The 19,009-nt window shown below is 36.8% G+C and overlaps 1 protein-coding gene across 4 annotated transcripts in view; it reads left to right on the top strand.

Moving 5' to 3' along the window:
- LOC135099898 (dynein axonemal heavy chain 3-like) overlaps nucleotides 1–19,009 on the top strand; it is a 430,253-nt gene that overhangs the window by 88,247 nt on the left and 322,997 nt on the right. For all 4 annotated transcript variants that reach the window (XM_064002569.1, XM_064002565.1, XM_064002567.1 and 1 more), the window contains exons 15-18: nucleotides 604–668; nucleotides 1,507–1,675; nucleotides 8,514–8,674; nucleotides 8,819–8,966. In XM_064002569.1, the coding sequence (XP_063858639.1) occupies nucleotides 604–668; nucleotides 1,507–1,675; nucleotides 8,514–8,674; nucleotides 8,819–8,966 (543 nt within the window). The remainder of the gene's footprint in view (nucleotides 1–603; nucleotides 669–1,506; nucleotides 1,676–8,513; nucleotides 8,675–8,818; nucleotides 8,967–19,009) is intronic.

The following is a 19,009-nucleotide window of genomic DNA, read 5'->3' as shown; positions in this document are numbered from 1 at the left end:
CTGGCAATAAATTTACCACCCAATAACTGATAAATCAATAAATCCAAAATTCTGATACTAGTGATAATGATATTGATATTTTAAATAAAAAAGTTGATAAATCCAAATCCTTTAGTCTTCATCTTAGAAAACTTAGAACAATCTTAGAAAATATTCAGATTCATTGTTTGTCCTGTCTTTTCACTAATGAAAAGTACTGTTTAAATTAAAATAACTACATTTGATTTTGAAAGTAAAAAATTTCAACATGCTAACATGCTCATGTTCCAAAAACTAAAATTATCGATTGTCGCTAGTTTGGAACCAAAAGTATTGGTGATACTAATGAATTGATAAAGCAGGAAAAATAATTATCAGGTAACCAATAACTCGATATCACTATTGCGATAAATTAACTCGATAATGATCTCCATGAAGGATATGTTCACAGAAGTTTGGCTCAGAGCTTCTTGTGAATGCAACTGTCAGGTACGAGAAGCAATAAGCCTTTTACTCTTTGATTTATATTTTTAGTTATAGTATTACAGCTGTTGTTTTTTGACAGAATTGTTGATGTTCTTTCCAGTAAGTTACATGAAATACTTAGCCTATATCTTGTAACAGGTAAAGGAGCTGACAACATCAATCTTAGACTACTTTGTCCTCCGCAACAAAGAACATGACAAAGAGTAAGTTACCCTTTTTCTGTAGGAACTTTAAATAGGATATATATAATAAATAAGCAAACCCCAGAATGTGGCATAATATATAGTGTCAAGGTTTTTTGAGAACTGAAAATTTTCATCTGAAGAGGAAAGGAGAATGAGGTTGCTTAGATAAATATGTACGATAGTCATAATGCTCAGTACACCACATGTTATTAGAATACATGAATTTTTTTTATTTATTTTTAATTTTTGTTTATTTATTTATTTTTTTTACTTAGAAGTCATTACAATAATCCCAGATTTACCTGTTAAGAATCACTGGATGGACTTATGGTTTGGCTCTTAATTTGAGACTGAAAAATATATCATAGGGCATCATGGCATCTTATTAGGCAGCCTATAATGATCACCATGGATTGTTGATATTGTTGATAGCATGAGTGGTTTGTGTGATTGTATCCAACAGTGTGTAATAGAAAGATAGCTGGATGTTAATGTTAAGAGAATAGGATGGACAAATATCTAAACACTATTAATGGAAGGAAGGTATTTATGAAGAGCATGGAAGATTGATGAGTTAGAGTTGATAAAGATGCTTTGAAAGTGATTGAGTCTGGTAAAAAAGAATAGTGATGGCATATCAGGTGCAGTTGAAAGGTACTTGAGTTGCATTGAAAGAATGAGTTAAGAGTGATGTGAAGGAGAATGGGAGCTGTATAAGAGTGCTGTACTGGGATGTGCTGAAGAGATATATGGTATGAGAAAGGAGAGTAAATGGTGGAAAAGAATTTTTTTTGGTGAAAATGTAGTCTGCTAAATTAACATTAAGCTAGTTAAAATGGCTATATTTCCCTTACAGTATTTGTCGCTCCTTTGATGAGATGTCAACCAAACTGAGTCAGGTAACAGATGTGACAGCTGAAATTGTGGAACTAAGTAATTACCTCCACATCTGTTCATCCCAAACTATGACTCAGCTGCTCCAGGAGATCCAAAATGCCACTGATCGTTTGATGTTCCTCCTGCAGGTGTGTTGATATTTTTCTTCAGGGAAAAAGGGAAATGCTGTGAGCTAGTATATATGGTCCTCAAAAAGTAACTTTCATGAGAGGGATTTTCTAACACTTGTTAGGAATGATATATGTAACTCAAAGGGATGAAGAAATAAAAGTTAGGGAATGATAAGCCAAAGCAAAATGAGAAAAATAGATATGTCAGGACTGAGTGAAATTATTGGTTTCAGCATGGAGTACTTGAGAATGAAAATGGGAATGGCTATGAATTTGAAAAGGGAAGATATGTAAACAAGTGATGATGGAAGGGATATTAATAGGTGCATGAGAGAGAGAGAGAGAGAGAGAGAGAGAGAGAGAGAGAGAGAGAGAGAGAGAGAGAGAGAGAGAGAGAGAGAGAATGTTACTTGTGAGAGGAAAAGTACTTTGCTTATAGTGTTATGTCTCCAGATCTCTTAATATGTAACTTTTCCTTAAAGTTATTAATGTTCCTTGTGTGGATCACTTTCTCATCTAGATTATTTGCTGATAATCTCAATTTGCATCATGTAACTACATATATATATCTTCTGCTGCTTTTGCCAAGCTTAATTTTTTTTCACTTTCTAAGGTTAATTTCCATTTGCCATCTATAATAACTATTTCCACATATCTAGATCCCCTTGTAGTATCCCACAATCTTCATTATTATTCACTTTCTATAATAATTTTGCAATATCTGCAAGTAAGCTCATGTACTTAGTTACCCATTCCATGGTATTTTTATATAGCAATAAACACAAGCTGAAATGGTCATTACTCTCTGGGAGGTTATATTACAGCAGCATAGATGGGTACTGTGAACTTGCCTTTGATCCAACTGTGATCTCTCTGAATGTCTTCCTTTGTCTCACAACACAAGAGGGAAATAACAGCCTTCCCTCTAAAGACAACTAATTTTCTTCTCACACTATATTATATGCATCTTACACACTCTTCATTCAAAATTATAAATTGAAAATGAATGCAATAATTAACATGCCTTGGAGTTCCCTACTAGAAAGGGGACCAGTAATATTTTAGGTCAGACCACTCTTTTAGTATTAACACCTCCCTCAACTGCTTCTACATTAATTTATGTGACATTCATGACCTTAGATCTAATGTTCAATCTGTAAACACCACCTCTTCTTTGCTACACCTTATCTTCTTTTTCTTACTGAGGCCACAGGCTCCTGGTGGCAACCTCTTCTCTTTTCTTTCATACATTCTTTATTCTCACTTTCAGTCCAACTTGCTCATGCTCACTTTCTTGTCTTCAGAATTTTCAACCATCTGGCTTAGACATCAGTCAGTTCCAGACAAAATCTATATGTATTGTATATCTCTCATTTAACTCCTCTATGAAAAGTTTTTCACCTATTTAACTTCCAAAGTGAAGCACATCCTGACTCTCCCTTTGTAGAGATCTCTGTTCTTGGAGACTTTAATGCTCACCGCCAGCTTTGGGATTGATCTCCCTGCATTGACCAATCTGGTGAACTAGCCTCTAACTTTACTATCATTCATGACCTAGAGCAGTTAGTGCAGCACCTTGCCTGTATCCCTGACCATCTTGGAGATACACTCAACATTCTTCACCTTTTCTTAATATCTAATTCTTTTTACTCATTGTAATTTTTCTCAGGTTTATGTATTTGTATCCTGAAAGTATTTTTGGCAGCTGTTACTTGTTAGATGTGAGTTCTTAGAGTAGGTACAGTGGGCCACACCTTAATGAACAGTTCAGACTAAATACAGATTTAATACTGAATTGTTTTGATAAGAAAATTGCCGATTGCAATTTTGAATAGTGAATATAAAACTTGGTAATGAACTCCCTTGCTAGTCCCATCACAAGTGTGCTTAAACTCATGCCTTCTTGGTTGTGACCTGAGTGTACCCAGGGGGATAGAGATGATGTCTCTGTGTGTTTGTGTGTAAGTACTTTAGTAGAATCAAATATTCTGTATACTAAGAGGATGATCCACTCAATGTTAATTTTTTGCTCACGCACTCACATAAGTTTACCATTGCCCATACCATTTGAGAACTAATTTTTCTTGAGTTATCATGCCCACTAGCTTCACTGTTTAAGATTTGGCTGCAGAAATTATATATTTATGAATTATGTTAAAAGTTTGATACAACTGAGTGTAATATTTGAGTAATCAAAGCAAGGTACCATCACCCCATTTAATCTCTACATGCCTCTCTTAAATGAAAAATTCCATAACATCCTCTCCATTCTGTTGTGCTACATTTTATGGCAAAGCCACTGATAGTATTGTTAGCAAGGACTCTATACTATGATACAAAGATCAAGTCCCCTTGATTTTAGCAAACCTGTACGGTTCTTCATTCCTCCATAGACACTATAATTACTTCCTCTGCCTACCCATGTAAGTGATTTTTAAGACACCTACCTCACATCTCATCTCTTTCTATGGTTTACTTCCATAGTTTCATAACTGTTTAACAAATAATCTATTGGTTGTACAGTAATAGGCTTTAATGAGGTCCCAAGTTCTCTGAGCTGTATGTTAAGGTTGATAAAATGCACTGATTACCTATATACTTTTCTTTTTTATTGAGAGTGGAAGATTACTCTTCATTACATTGCTTGGTTTCCCAAAGGCATTCCATCCTATTCCTATCCATCTGTTGATTTATTTTCATATCATGGGCTCAAACTATTTTTTTTGTACATAAATACTATATATATATATATATATATATATATATATATATATATATATATATATATATATATATATATATATATATATATATATATATATTCCTAACACATTCTATGACCTCATTCTCAATTCTAATTTCTTTGGTATAAAGCTGCTGAACACTTTTGTTGTCTTCATATTCATCTTCAGCCCTATTGTATTTTTGTATAACTAAAATAATCTCCTGAAGCTCATTTATGTATATCCTTTAACAACACAAGTCATGATGTCATCCATTAATTAATAGCAGGAATGTAAATACTGTATTTGCCTCATGTAATCTAATTAATTAATTCTTGACACATTACTCATTGTTATATAAATCACAGAGAAAACCCAGTTATTGCATGTTTGCTTAATTATTACCATGCAGGCTTAATTGCAAGGCTGTGTCTTAAGTAATGGCATTGTAGCTTTGGACTAAAGGGATAAGAATGTCAGCATCCACAGGCTCACCTGCTACCCTAAGCAATTTGGATGGTCATGTTTGAAAATTGTATCTTGGCCTAAATCTTTTACCTATAAGCTACTAATCTCATTACTGAAACATACTGCTAAGATAGTAGTGCAGAGTGGACTTGAATATTGGCATGATAGATGAGCTAACACAGTATAGCAGATAAATCTACACTACAGCCCTGGAGCGCAGTCACGTCGTGGCAGTGGCAGGTGACTAGTGTTGTAATGTCACACAAGGGGAGCACACTGCAGACTGTCAGCACAAGTGTTGTGTAGGCAGAAAATTGGCGCTCTCTCTCTTTTGGTGGCTGCCACAGCTCCTTATATAATGTTGATCCCTCTGCGATTGGCCAGCATGCTGCTGCTCTCCTGACCAATCATTATCCATGCCACTTCCAGTTTCTCCAAGCTGCCTCTGCTAGCAGCTCTTGCAGCATTGCCAGTGCCTATTTTCACTACCTGGTGGCACAGTGCTACCAATGCCACCACCCATCACAACAACTTGATAGTCTGGTGATGACATATGAGAGTAGAACAATTGAGTGAGATTGAGATAACAGTGGATGAGGTAAGAATAATGATGGAAGACTTGGATGTGAAGAAGGCACAGGGAGCTGATGGAGTATCTAATTTGGTGCTGAAGGAATGCAGAGATCAACTTGCGCACAAGGTTTATAAACTCATCATAACTTCATTAAGGGAAGGAGTGGTTCCCAAAAATTGGAAAAAAGCAGATATAGTCCCCATATATAAGAATGGAAGCAAAGAAGAACCATCTAATTATAAACTGGTATCACAAACAAGCATAGTGGCAAAAATGTATGAAAGAATTGTGAAGCAAAGATACAATTCAGATTCAGAAAAGGAAGGTTGTGTACAACATATTTAAGGTGTTTTTACTCCAGAGTCATAGGTATAGTACAAGAAAGAGAGTGATGGGCAGATTGTGTTTATTTGGACTTAAAGAAAGTGTTTGTCAAGGTGCCCCACAAGATACTGCTGTGGAAATTAGAAATGTTTAGTGGGTTGAGAGGAGCACTTCTACATTGGATCAGTGACTTTCTGAGAGGAAGGGAAATGAGAACAGTGGTTAAAGATAGGAAATCATCATGGAGAAAGGTAATTAGTGGTGTCCTGCAGGGGTCGGTTATGTTTGCTATCTGTGTGAATGATGTGATGGAAGGGGTGAATAGGAGTCTATTTGCTGATGATGCAGAATTGATGAGAAAAGTGGAGAGGATAGAGGATTGTGAAGCCCTACAGGAAGATCTGATTGTGATTTGGGATTGGAGTGGCACTTGGAAAATGTAGTTTAACATAAAAAAAATGTGGAATGTTGAGGTTTGGGCATAGTTGTGTGAGGCCAGTCTTGAGTTCTAAATAAGGTAATAAGGAAATAAAAGTGAAGAATGAAGAGAAAGACCTTGGAATTACTAGCACTGATGAGCTGTCCCCAGAGGTACGTGTAAGAAGGAAGAAAGGGGAAACATATAATCTGGTGAGAAACATAAGAGCAGCATTCAACTATCTGGATTAAGAGATGATAGGAATTTAATTGTGACAATGATAAAACCTCATTTGGAATATGTGGCAGTGATATGGTCTACCAGCACTAAAAGGAACATTAAAAAAAATAAAATAAAATAGAGAGAATACAAAATTGCCTCTGACCCTATCAGACTTATCGTATGAAGAGAGACTAAAGAAACTAAACCTGCTCACCTTGGAAGAGAGAGAGAGAGAGAGAGAGAGAGAGAGAGAGAGAGAGAGAGAGAGAGAGAGAGAGAGAGAGAGGGGTGACCTAATTGCCTTATATTGGATTTTGTTGGGGTATGAAAAATTGGACCAGAGTGATTTGGTGGTGAGAGACTTTAGAAGCACAAGAGGGCATGAGAAGAAGGTGAAGAAGAGTGTGTGTAGAAGGGATATTAAGAACATTTTCCCACAAAGGACTGCAGGAGTCTGGAATGAGCTGCAAAAAGTAGTAGTAAATTCAATATCTATACATAACTTTAAGGAAAAACTGGATAAGAGTAGATATGAGCTTAAACTCCTTCTCCTGTAAACCACAACTTGGTAAACTAGGTAAATACACATGGGCAATTTGAAATGTACACATCCTTTTTCTTAACGTTCAAATGAGGACAGTACTGTACTGTATAATGCAAGACAAATAACTATTATTAACTGCTGTTAACATAACATGCACTGGGTAGTCTAGAGAAATGAGAGGATGTGTATGACTGAACATCTTCCTGTAAATAGTGAATGGTGTTCGTTAAATGTATCATAATCAATGATCTTCAGATATAGTGAATCTCTGGCTTTAGTGGTCCACCCTTTCCCCATATGTGTTCATTATATCAAAGGTTTACTGTACGAGTATATGGATACATGTAACAAGTATTATTTGTTTGCTGATAACATAACCATATGGGGATGGTGGACAGCCTCAGCCAGAAGAGAGCTGTCTTCTGTGTAGTAAAGTAGTTCAATATACCAGTATGTAATATTACCCAGATGGCTCCCACTATCATATTGTAGTGTGATGCATTAAGAGAGGATGTGTAGATATAGTCTCTGACAGAGCCTTTAATTACAATACTGATAAGGAAGTGATAAAATATATACCTAATTATTAAAAGAACTGCAAAGATTGAGACATCATTTGAGAGTTGCCAAACAGCATTTTCCTTTCTTACACAGTGGATCCTCGGTTACCAAACATCTCCCTTTCTGAACAACTCGGATTTTGAACAAAATTTTTAACTCATAATTGCTTCGGTTGCCATACCATAATTCAGTTTTCAAACAAAGTTACTTGATTTCAAATACTACAATATGTACCAAAAGCTGCCATTTATTGCTAATTTATAGTTTCTGTAAATATTTCCTTAATTTTTATATATTCGGAGGAGAGACACAAAGGGTAAGACAGTAATTCGGTCTCTGAAATAAGGTAAATGTGATCCTGTTGAAGTTTCTTGACGTAAACAAACAAGATTTGATGCTCAGGAGTAATCCTGAGCCTCCTGTTGCTCACTCTATGACCCACAATGCCATCAATACTGCACAGCTTCATTTTTCCTGTAACTTTTCCCAGCAGCAAGATGTTTAAGTGTTATGATAACCCTCATTTTGGTAGTGAGTGGGTTGTTCCTCTCTGTGTCACTCTGTAAGGCTTCACTCACTCGATTGGTGACAAAGAGAATGCCTGCATGGTCTAAACAATATCTCCAGATGACTTCTGTGTCAAGACATGGTGGACTGCTGTCTGAGAATAGATTAATCTATCTATTTTACATTGATTCCTATGGGGAAAATAGTTTTGGTTTTCAAACTTCAGATTTCGAATGACATTCAGGAATGAATTAAGTTAAAAAACTGAGGTTCCACTGTGTGTGTGTGTGTGTGTGTGTGTGCGTGTGTATATATATATATATATATATATATATATATATATATATATATATATATATATATATATATATATATATATATATATATATATATATATATATATATATATATATACATTATTATAAATTTTAACTACTCTTTTCATATGCAGATAATATTATTTTACAAAGTAAGATAAATATTTTAATCAATTTTTCTTTCTGTAACTATAATAGTTTGGGAAAGTGCCAGAAGACCAGGTGCCACTTATCAATCGAATGTATGCCTGGCCACATAAAATCCAAGAAGATTTTCGGTTGGCTGAAGCAAGGCTTTCTCACAAGCGTGACCTCAAGGAAACTGCTCTTAAAGCTCGTGTAGCAAACTTTGAAAAGACGTAAGTCTGTTGGTTGCACAGTTGCAATAGAAATATAGTAATCATATTATATATAGCCTTGAAAGTGTATGTCCAGTCAGATGCCTCTGGTAATTTTTATTAGTGTACTTGATTTTTTGTTGTTTTTTATTCTTTTATATTCAGACTGCAGATATATCATAAAGAACTGGAGGATTTAAGAAGCCGTGACAACTTTATTATGAAAGAAATCCGAGTAGACACCATGAAGAGAAATGTGGAGATGCTTGACCGTCTCACAACACAACTGCATGAAGCCAAGGAAGAATTGCAGGTAAATATGAGGGCAACCTTCCTACATTTGTGAAGATATTTTATCACATAAACTGAGTGTCCACTTGCAATTACTTATGACTAATTTCCTCAATTAGCTCAATAAAGCAACTCCACACTTCTTTATAGGTCATTTGCATAGCCATTCTTCTCCTTCCAGTGAAGATAGCCAAATATGCGCATGCACAATCAGTATCCACTCAACCCCATTTGTAGAGACACCTGCAGTTCAGTTCTGGGTTCAACATAGTATATGCCTCATCTCTCTGTTTGTCCATCAATTTCTCCTCCCCCACCTTTTTTTTTCCCCTTTCTTTACAATTTTCTTGATTTAAGAGACCATGATTTTTTTTTCTCAGTTACCCACCATCAGAGAAGTTAGAGCCCCATTTGCTCTGCCATTCATGCCAGCCTGTTCATTTTACTTTTCAATCACAATGTAATGAGTGTAGACTTCTTTCAAAGAATATGTTTAATGATTGTCTGCAATATAAAGAAGCAATGAGTTTTCAGTGGAGAAAAAGCAGAAATATAGTTCTAAGCCTTTGGCACCTGATTGATGCCACAATATAGAGTCCTTGAATTTAGATATTGTCTCCATTAAGGCTGTCTTGCTTCACTTGTCAGCAGTCTTCCTTTCTCTTGTTCCTGGTTTACCATTTTTGGGATTCAAGTTGCCAGTGGCTCTGGGAACAAGTGGTGATACAGGGTCCCTTTAACTCAGGATCTTACTTGGAGTTCACTTGAGTTGGGAGTGTGGGCCTGTGTTCAAACCCTCTTCCTGGGGTTACTGTGTCAACTTTCAGCCCTGCAATGACTGTGGCTTTGTCATTTAAGCCATCAGGTCCAAATTTAAGTGGAAAACAGTGAGTGCAAGGGATGCAGGCCAGCAGGCTGTGCAGATTTGGCAATGAAAGCACAGGATAGGTATAATTGGCATACTAGCCTGGTAACAACTAACTCTCCTGAGCCCTGTGATGGACTAGGTTAGCTAATGTGGCATTACTGCTCTTGACTCCTCAACATTACCCCTTCTTACAAAAAATACATAAAAATACATAGATATGATTGATGAATAATAGGAAGAGAGTGGATGACAGGACAGACTTGAGATGAAGTTACAGAGAGAAGGATAGAAGCCGTAGGAGGGTGGTTTGGAAATCAAAGCTTTGTGCCAGACTCTATCAAAAGCTTTTGATATGTCCAAGGCAACAGCAAAAGTTTCACCAAAATCTCTAAAAGAGGATGACCAAGACTGAGTAAGGAAAGCCAGATCACCACTAAAGTGGCCTTGACAGAACCCATACTGGCGATCAGATAGGAGGTTGTGAAGTGATAGATGTTTAAGAATCTTCCTGTTGAGGATAGATTCAAAAAACTTTAAATAGGACAGTAGTTTGAAGGATTAAAATGGTCACCCTTTTTAGGAACGGGCTGAATGTAGGCAAAGTTCCAGCAAGAAGGAAAGGTAGATGTTGACAGAGAGCTGAAAGAGTTTGACTAGGCAAAGTGCAAGCACTGAGGCACAGTTTTGGAGAACAGTAGGAGTAACCCCATCAGGTCCATAAGCCTTCTGAGGGTTTAGGCCAGCGAGGGCATGGAAAACATCATTGCGAAGAATTTTAATAGGTAGCATGAAGTAGTCAGAGGGTGGAGAAGAGGGAGGAACAAGCCCAGAATCGTCCACAGTAGTGTTTTTAACAAGGATTTGAGCAAAGAGTTCAGCTTTAGAAATAGATATGATAGCAGTGGTGCCATCTGGTTGAAATAAAGGAGGGAAAGAAGAAGAAGCAAAGTTATTGGAGATATTTTTGACTAGATGCCAGAAGCCATGAGGGGAGTTAGATCTTGAAAGGTTTTGACATTTTCTGTTAATGAAGGAGTTTTTGGCTAGTTGGAGAACAGACTTGGCATGGTTCCAGGCAAAAATGTAAAGTGCATGAGATTCTGGTGATGGAAGGCTTAAGTACCTTTTGTGGGCCACCTTTCTATCATGTATAGCACGAGAACAAGCTGTGTTAAACCAAGGTTTAGAAGGTTTAGGACGAGAAAAAGAGTGAGAAATGTACGCCTCCATGCCAGACACTATCAACTGTGTTATGCGCTCAGCACACAAAGACGGGTCTCTGACACGGAAGCAGTAGTCATTCCAAGGAAAATCAGCAAAATACCTCCTCAGGTCCCCCCAACTAGCAGAGGCAAAACGCCAGAGGCACCTTCGCTTAGGGGGATCCTGAGGAGGGATTGGAGCGATAGGACAAGATAAAGATATGAGATTGTGATCAGAGGAGCCCAACAGAGAAGAAAGGGTGACAGCATAACCAGAAGGATTAGAGGTCAGGAAAAGGTCAAGAATGTTGGGCATATCTCCAAGACGGTCAGGAATACAAGTAGGGTGTTGCACCAATTGCTCTAGGTCATGGAGGATAGCAAAGTTGTAGGCTAGTTCACTAGGATGGTCAGTGAAGCGAGAGGAAAGCCAAAGCTGGTGGTGAACATTGAAGTCTCCAAGAATGGAGATCTCTGCAAAAGGGAAGAGGGTCAGAATGTGCTCCACTTTGGAAGTTAAGTAGTCAAAGAATTTCTTATAGTCAGAGGAGTTAGGTGAGAGGTATACAGCACAGATAAATTTAGTATGAGAGTGACTCTTTAGTCATAGCCAGATGGTGGAAAACTCGGAAGATTCAAGAGCGTGGGCATGAGAGCAGGTTAAGTCATTGCGCACATAAACGCAGCATCCAGCTTTGGATCGAAAATAAGGATAGGGAAAGTAGGAGGGAACAGAAAAGAGGCTACTGTCAGTTGCCTCAGACACCTGAGTTTCAGTGAGGAAAAGAAGATGAGGTTTAGAAGAGGAGAGGTGGTGATCTACAGATTGAAAATTAGATCTTAGACTGCGAATGTTGCAGAACTTAATGAAGAAAAAGTTGAGGGGGGTGTCAAGACACTTAGGGTCATCAACAGAAAGGCAGTCCGACCTGGGGACATTTATGGTCCCCTCCCCAGATGGGGACTCCAAGGCTGGTGAAGGAGTCGCCATGATGATTTTAAAATTTTTGAGTGAAGTGTGTTATTAGGTGCTTGTAGTTTTGTGTGGAGGAAGAGAGTTGTCTTTAGAGGGCAGGCTGTGACTGCCCCCTTGTGTTGTGAGACACAAAGGGAAACGTTCAGTGAGGTCACAGCTGGGTTTAATGATAAGTTCACAGCACCCCCTGAACAGTGCTTTAGACCTCACTGGGAGTAATTATCATTTCAGCAGGTGTCTACTGCCTCCTCCTATAATGCTCCTAGTCAGAATAGAATTGACTGTGGAATCTACTACTTTTAGGGAGAGTGAGGCAGAAGTGCTGAAAATAAGCTTAAAAATAAATCTGGGAAGATGCCAAAATATTGTAGTGACCTGTGTTCCCCCTTATTCCAACTCAAGGAGATAGGAAGAATACAAGAGAATGCTGGAAGACACAAGGAAACAAATTACTGGAGTTGGCTGTTGAGAATATTCTTACGCACTGGGTTAGAGAAGACACGAGATTCAGAGGAAATGAAATACCGTCAAAGCTTAATCTAATTTTTACTAAGGAACAAGATATGGTAGTGGATTTGAAGCACAAAAACCCAATAGTTTAAAGTGACCATGCATTGATTCAGTTCTTAGTAATGAATAAAAACATCAGTACAAGAAAAGAAGACCACAGAAGAGAATGGTTGAACTACAGTAAGACTAATTTTGGAGAGCTTAGGAAGTATTTCGATGAAATGGTTTGGAACAAAGTATTCCAAACTGGCGAGATAGAAGAGAAGTGGATCATTTTCCTGAACATTTATAATAAATGAGTAGAGAAATGGATGCCTAAGAAATCAATGGATAACCTGTTTAAGAAGGATTGGTATAACAAGAGATGTGCTAAAGTTAGACTGGAGAGAGAAAAAGCATGGGAACAAGTGGAGGAAAAATAAGAGACATGACTTGTGGGCCAATTATATAAGAAAGAGAAACAAATATGTCAAAATACTAAGAGATGAGCAGAAGAATTATGAAAAGAAAGTTGTGGACAAATGTAAAGACCAACCAAAACTGTTTTGTAGATTTATCAATGGATAATTGAAGAATGAAGAAGACATCAGCGGAGCAAAAATTGGAGAAGAAATGGTCAAAGACCCAAAAGAAATGGCTGAAGTGTTCAGCAGATTCTTCCACTCAGTGTTTATGAAGGAAAATGACTTTAGGGAAGAAAGGATAGCGATGGAAATGGGAATGGTCTGAAAGAGGTTGTAACATCAACAGAAGAAGTAAAGAATATGTTGGAAGAGCTGGATGTAAGGAAAACAGAGTTGTATTGAACTGGATTCTAAAGGAGTGCAGCCCACAACTATCCAAAATGATACTCAATATCATTTTCCCACCATGTGGGAAGGAAGAGTACCCGAAGATTAGAATTGGGTGGATATTACCCCAATTCACAAGGCCAGAAGTAAAGAAGACCCATTAAACTATCCACCAGCATCGCTGACAAGTGTGGTAGCAAAGATTTGTGAAAAGATCATCAAGAACAGATGGGTGAAATACCTGAAGACAACAATGTGACAACAGAGTGACAATCTGGATTCAGAGAAGGAAGATCTTGTGTAACAAATTTGATAAGCTTCTACTCAAGAGTAACAGACATAGTACAAGAGAGAGACAGATTAGCTGACTACATATATTTGGACCTAAAAAAAACATTTGATAAAGTACCATATGAAAGGCTAATATGGAAATTGAAAAATATTGGAGGACTGGGAAGATCATTATTAAAATGGATGACTGACTTTTTGACCGACAGGGAAATGAAGACAGTAATCATGGACGATAAGTCAAAGTGGAGAGCGGTAATAAGGAGAGTTCCGCAAGGATCGGTCCTAGCACCAGTTATGTTTGCAATACGTGTAGATGACATGATAGAAAGGGTGACAAATTACATGAGTCTCTTTGCTGATGATGCTAAGATTATGAGAAAAGTAACAAATGAAGAAGACAAGCTTTGAATCAAGACTTAACTACAATAAATGAATGGTCATTGAGGTGGAACATGGAATTTAATACCAAGGAAGGTAGCGTGGTGAAGTTTGTAAAAAGTGTGAAAAGAACAGAAGGCAACTACTATTTGGGAAATGAGAAAATTACTATGAGAACAGAAGAAAAGGTCTGGGAGTAACCATTTCTAATAAACTGTCATTTGAGAAGCATGTAAATAAGATCACTTGAGAAACACACAATCTGTTGAAAAACATCAAGATGGCATTAACCTATATTGATGAAGATATAAAAAAAAATGATAACAATGATATGTCCAAGATTGGAGTATGCTGCATTAGTGTGGTCACCAAGTTTGAAGAAGGATATCAGAAAGTTAGAAAGAATTCAGAGTTGCAACTAAAATCCATACAAGCCTAAGAGGGTATAGTTATGAAGAGAGCTTGAAGAAATTAGGCCTGACTACATTGGAAAAAAGGAGGGAAAGAGGTGATTTGATTGAAATATATATAATAGAAATATATAGAAAGTTGGACAGGGATGACCTTGTGATACCAGATACAGGAGATACCAGAGGACATGGAAGGAAATTGAAAAGGAGTATTTGCAGAAGAGACATAAGAAGCATAGCTTTCCCCACAGAAGCACAGCAGTGTGGAATGAACTTATTGATGAGACTGTGTGCCAAGACAATTCATAAATTTAAAGGAAAGTTGGATAAAAGTTGATATGGAGATGCAATAGCACAAACCTAGTCTGGTTCTTATCCTGTATTTCACAACTACATAAATATAACTAGGTAAATACACACACACATACACATTTCAAGGAAGAGGACCTCAATGTAGCGCACACAAATAAATGAATGTGAAAAATTGAAGACAATGTGAAAATACAAGAAGAAATATGTAGCTTAACAGCGATGATAAAGGCATGGAAGGAAGAAAGGGAAGTGGGTGGTGACAATGAAAAAAAGATATCCAGTGATATATTAGAGATAAAAAAGAGGGAGATGGAAAGAGAAAAGAAAAACAAAAAAATAGAGAAGAGGTGACAAAAATAGTGGACTTAAACAAGAAGTACTGTGAAGAAATTAAGAAACTCAAGGAAGAGAATGAAGAGTTAAAGAAAACTTTGCAAGACAAAGAGGTTAAGGTTAGAGAAATGAGAGTTAGTGACAGAGGAAGTCAGAAGTTGTAAAGAAGAGAGAGAATAACAACAAAAGGTGGACATGGAGGAAATAATAAGGCAGCAGCAACAGGAACACAATAAAAATATGGAAAAGAAAGTGATTGAAATAATGAAAGAAAAATGTAATCTTGTGAAAGACAATACAGAGAAATATGTGTGGTGGTATTTGGAGTTAAGGAGAAGAACCTACCCATGAAAATAACTAGAGAAAAGAACTGAAAAGAGCTAAGGAAATTATAGCAGAAGTGGTTGAGGAAGGAGAGAGGGATAATTGAACAAATTGAAGAGGTTTACAGGATCAGAAAGTAAAAAGAAAATGGAACAAAACCAATGAAGATAATATTCATGTCACAAACAGCAGCAAAACATGTCTTGCAAAAAACAGGAAAATTGGCAAAAGTAGAAGGAATGAAGGAAATATGGATAAAAAGAGATGAATGAAGAAGAGAGAAGTAAATTGAAACAACTGAGTAAAGGCCCAATCAAAAAATGGGGAGAGAACACAAGAACAAGCAAGAAGATTCACTTGGAAAGTTGTGGACATGAGAGTGAGGAAATGGTGGCACGAAGGTGCCACACAACATCACCAAGCAGAAGTTTAAAGATTATGCATACTAATATGGATGGCTTGGTGTTGAACCTATTGGAAGTTAAAAGACTACTTAAAGAATAATAAAGCAGATGTGGTATGTTTAACAGAAACCAAACTAAAAGTGGAAATAAAACTGGGATTTGCAAAGGAAGGATATAGCACATGGAGGAAAGACAGAAGGAAACCAATAAATTTAAAAGCTTGCAACTAGAAACAAGAAATAATATAAAGGAAATGATAAGGAAAAATTAACAAAATGCTTTTGGTAGGTGATTTCAAAACTAAAAGAATGAACTGGGAGAAGGTGGAAGTGAAAGAAAATGGCAGGTCGTGGAGTGAAAAAAACTTACGTAAACCATGATGGTGAATACAATAAGACAGTAGGTGAATGAGCCTACAAGATGCAGAGGAGAAGAAGAACCATCACAGTTGGACTTAGTGTTTACAAAAATCCCATAAAGTAGACCAAGTATATATTGCCTGAGTCCACTGGGAAGAAGTAATCTTGTCATAATAGGAATAGTACCACTAGAGGAAAAAGTGTTGCACAGGAAAGAACAATACAAAAATGGGAGACAGAACTATGCTAAGGCAAACTTTGCAGAACTTAATGAATTTTATTGAAAAATTAACTGGAAAGAGCTATTTGAAGGTAAAGTACTGCAAGAAAAATTAGATATTTTGAGCAGGTATAAAGAGGGGGATGCAACAGTTTGTGCCAAGTTATAAAGTGGAAATTAGGAAGCATGAATGATATAATGCCAAGTGTGTAAAAGCAAAAAGAAAAAGGACACAGCATGGAAGAAAATGATGATACAACTGAACAGAAATAATGGAGAAGAATACAGAAAGGCAAGGAATGAATATAGTAAAATAAGAAGAGAAGATGAAAGAAACTTTGAAAGTGACATAGTAAGAAAATGCAAGAAAGAACCCAAACTCTTCTACAGTTACATAAACAGGAAAATGAAACATAAGGATGGCATAAACAAGTTAAAAGGGGAAGGAAGAATTTATGAAATTACTGAGGAGATGAATGAACTAATGAGTGAGTGTTTTCAATCTGTGCTTACAAAAGGAAGCCAAATTTGTGGCACTGAAAGTAGTATCACAGAATGAGAGAATACAGGAGATACAAGTAAAGAGACAAGAAATCAAGAAACTGCTGGAAGGGCTGGATGTTGGAAAAGCAATGGGACCAGATCAAGTAAATAGATGGGTATTAAAAGAATGCAGAGAACAAATGAAGAACCCATATGGGATATAATTAACAGCTCGTTGAGAGAAGGAAAAGTACCAAGGAAATGGAAAAGAGCTAACATAGTGCCAATATCCAGAAGGGGAAACAAAACAGAACTATTAAATTATAGACTGGTGTCACTACCAAGTATTGTTAGCAAGCTTTGTGAAACAGTAATTAAAGAGAGATGGGTGGGATATCTAGAAGATGAAAAGATAATTACAGAAAAGCAATTTGGATTCAGGAAAGGGAGATCCTGTGTCACAAATCTACTGAGCTTCTATACGAGAGTAACAGATGGATTGCAAGAGAAGGATAAATGGGTTGATGCAGTATACCTGTATCTCAAAAAAAGCATTTGATAAAGTGGAAACTAGAGAATGGAGGAGGACTAAAGGGAGCAACATTGAAATGGATGGAGGATTATTTACAAGGGAGAAAAATGAGAACAGTAATCAGAGACACTAATTCAAGTTGGCACAGAGTGACAAGTGGGGTACTGCAAGGATCTGTGTTGGCATCTGTTATGTTTCAAATATGTGTAAATGATATGACAGAGGATCTAAATAGTTATATAAACCTGTTTGTTGATAATGCAAAAATAATTAAAATAATAAAGGATGAAAATGACTGCAAGGAGTTACAAAAGGATATTGACAAGATATATGCATGGAGCCAAAGATAGAAACTAGAATTTGATGCCAGAAAATGCCACATGTTGGAAATAGGATAAAGTAAAAAGAGACCTTCATGGAAGTACAAAATGGGAGGAGAAATAATAATGAAAAGTAATGAAAAAGATTTAGGAGTAATGATTCAGGGCACATTATCACCTGAAAGGCATATAAATGGAATGTTCAGCTCTACATACACCTTGTTAGCAAACATTAGGGTGTCATTTAACTTTATAGATAAAGAAATGATGAAGAAAATTATAACAAGCATGATACGACCTAAATTGGAATATGCAGAAGTAGTTTGGGTTCCACATAGAAAAAAAGATGTACGGAAACTGGAAAGAATACAGCGGATAGCGATGAAGATGGTACCAGAATTGAAAGACTTAAGTTATGAAGAAAAACTTGAAGAGATGAGATTACCAGCACTACAAGAGAGAGAAGAGAGAGAAGAGACCTGATAATGTACGAATTAGTAAACAGTGTAGAAAGAATAGACAGAAATGATTTGGTACCACAGATGCATGAGGAAGAGAGATAGACAAGTGGGCATGGGAAGAAAATAAAGAAGAGTAGATGTTCAAGTGACATCAAGAAATACAGCTTTCTGTATCAGACTATTGAAATATGGAGTGATTTGAAGGAAGAGGTGGTTGTGGCAAACAGTGAACACATGTTTAAAAAGAAACTGGATAAATATGGTTATGGAGACGGGACAAAATGAGCTTTGGCTCATGCCCTGTACAATACACCTAGCTAAATACAACTTGGTAAATACCCACACAAGACCTGTTGGAGTGTCAGAATTGATATTGAAAGAATGCAATACATACATATGGATGAAGAGATGATCAGGAAGATGATTATATCACTTATTAGATCTAGACTGGAATATGCAGCAGTAGTGTGTTCTCCCTTCAAGAAAAAGGATACAAGGAAGTTGGAGAGAGTTTAGAGAGCAGCAATGAAGATGGTACCAAATATCAGGGACTTGACATATGCAGAGAGATTGGAAAGCAGCAGTAGTGTGTTCTCCCTTCAAGAAAAAGGATACAAGGAAGTTGGAGAGAGTTTAGAGAGCAGCAATGAAGATGGTACCAAATATCAGGGACTTGACATATGCAGAGAGATTGGAAAGGTTACATCTACCATTGTTGGTAAAATAGGAGAGAAAAGGGAGACCTGATTGCAATATATAAAGCATATGAGGGAGTGTAGAAGGTAGACCAGAGTGACTTGATGGTTTGAGATACATGTGATACTAGAGGACATGGAAAGAGGGTGAAGAAGAGTGCTTGTAAAAGAAACATCAAAAAGTATAGTTTCCCAT

Source organism: Scylla paramamosain, chromosome 4 (assembly GCF_035594125.1).
Source record: "Scylla paramamosain isolate STU-SP2022 chromosome 4, ASM3559412v1, whole genome shotgun sequence".
In the NCBI taxonomy this organism is placed as follows: domain Eukaryota; kingdom Metazoa; phylum Arthropoda; class Malacostraca; order Decapoda; family Portunidae; genus Scylla; species Scylla paramamosain.
The sequence above is the reverse complement of the archived record's forward strand: the minus strand, read 5'-3'. Positions and strand labels throughout refer to the sequence as shown.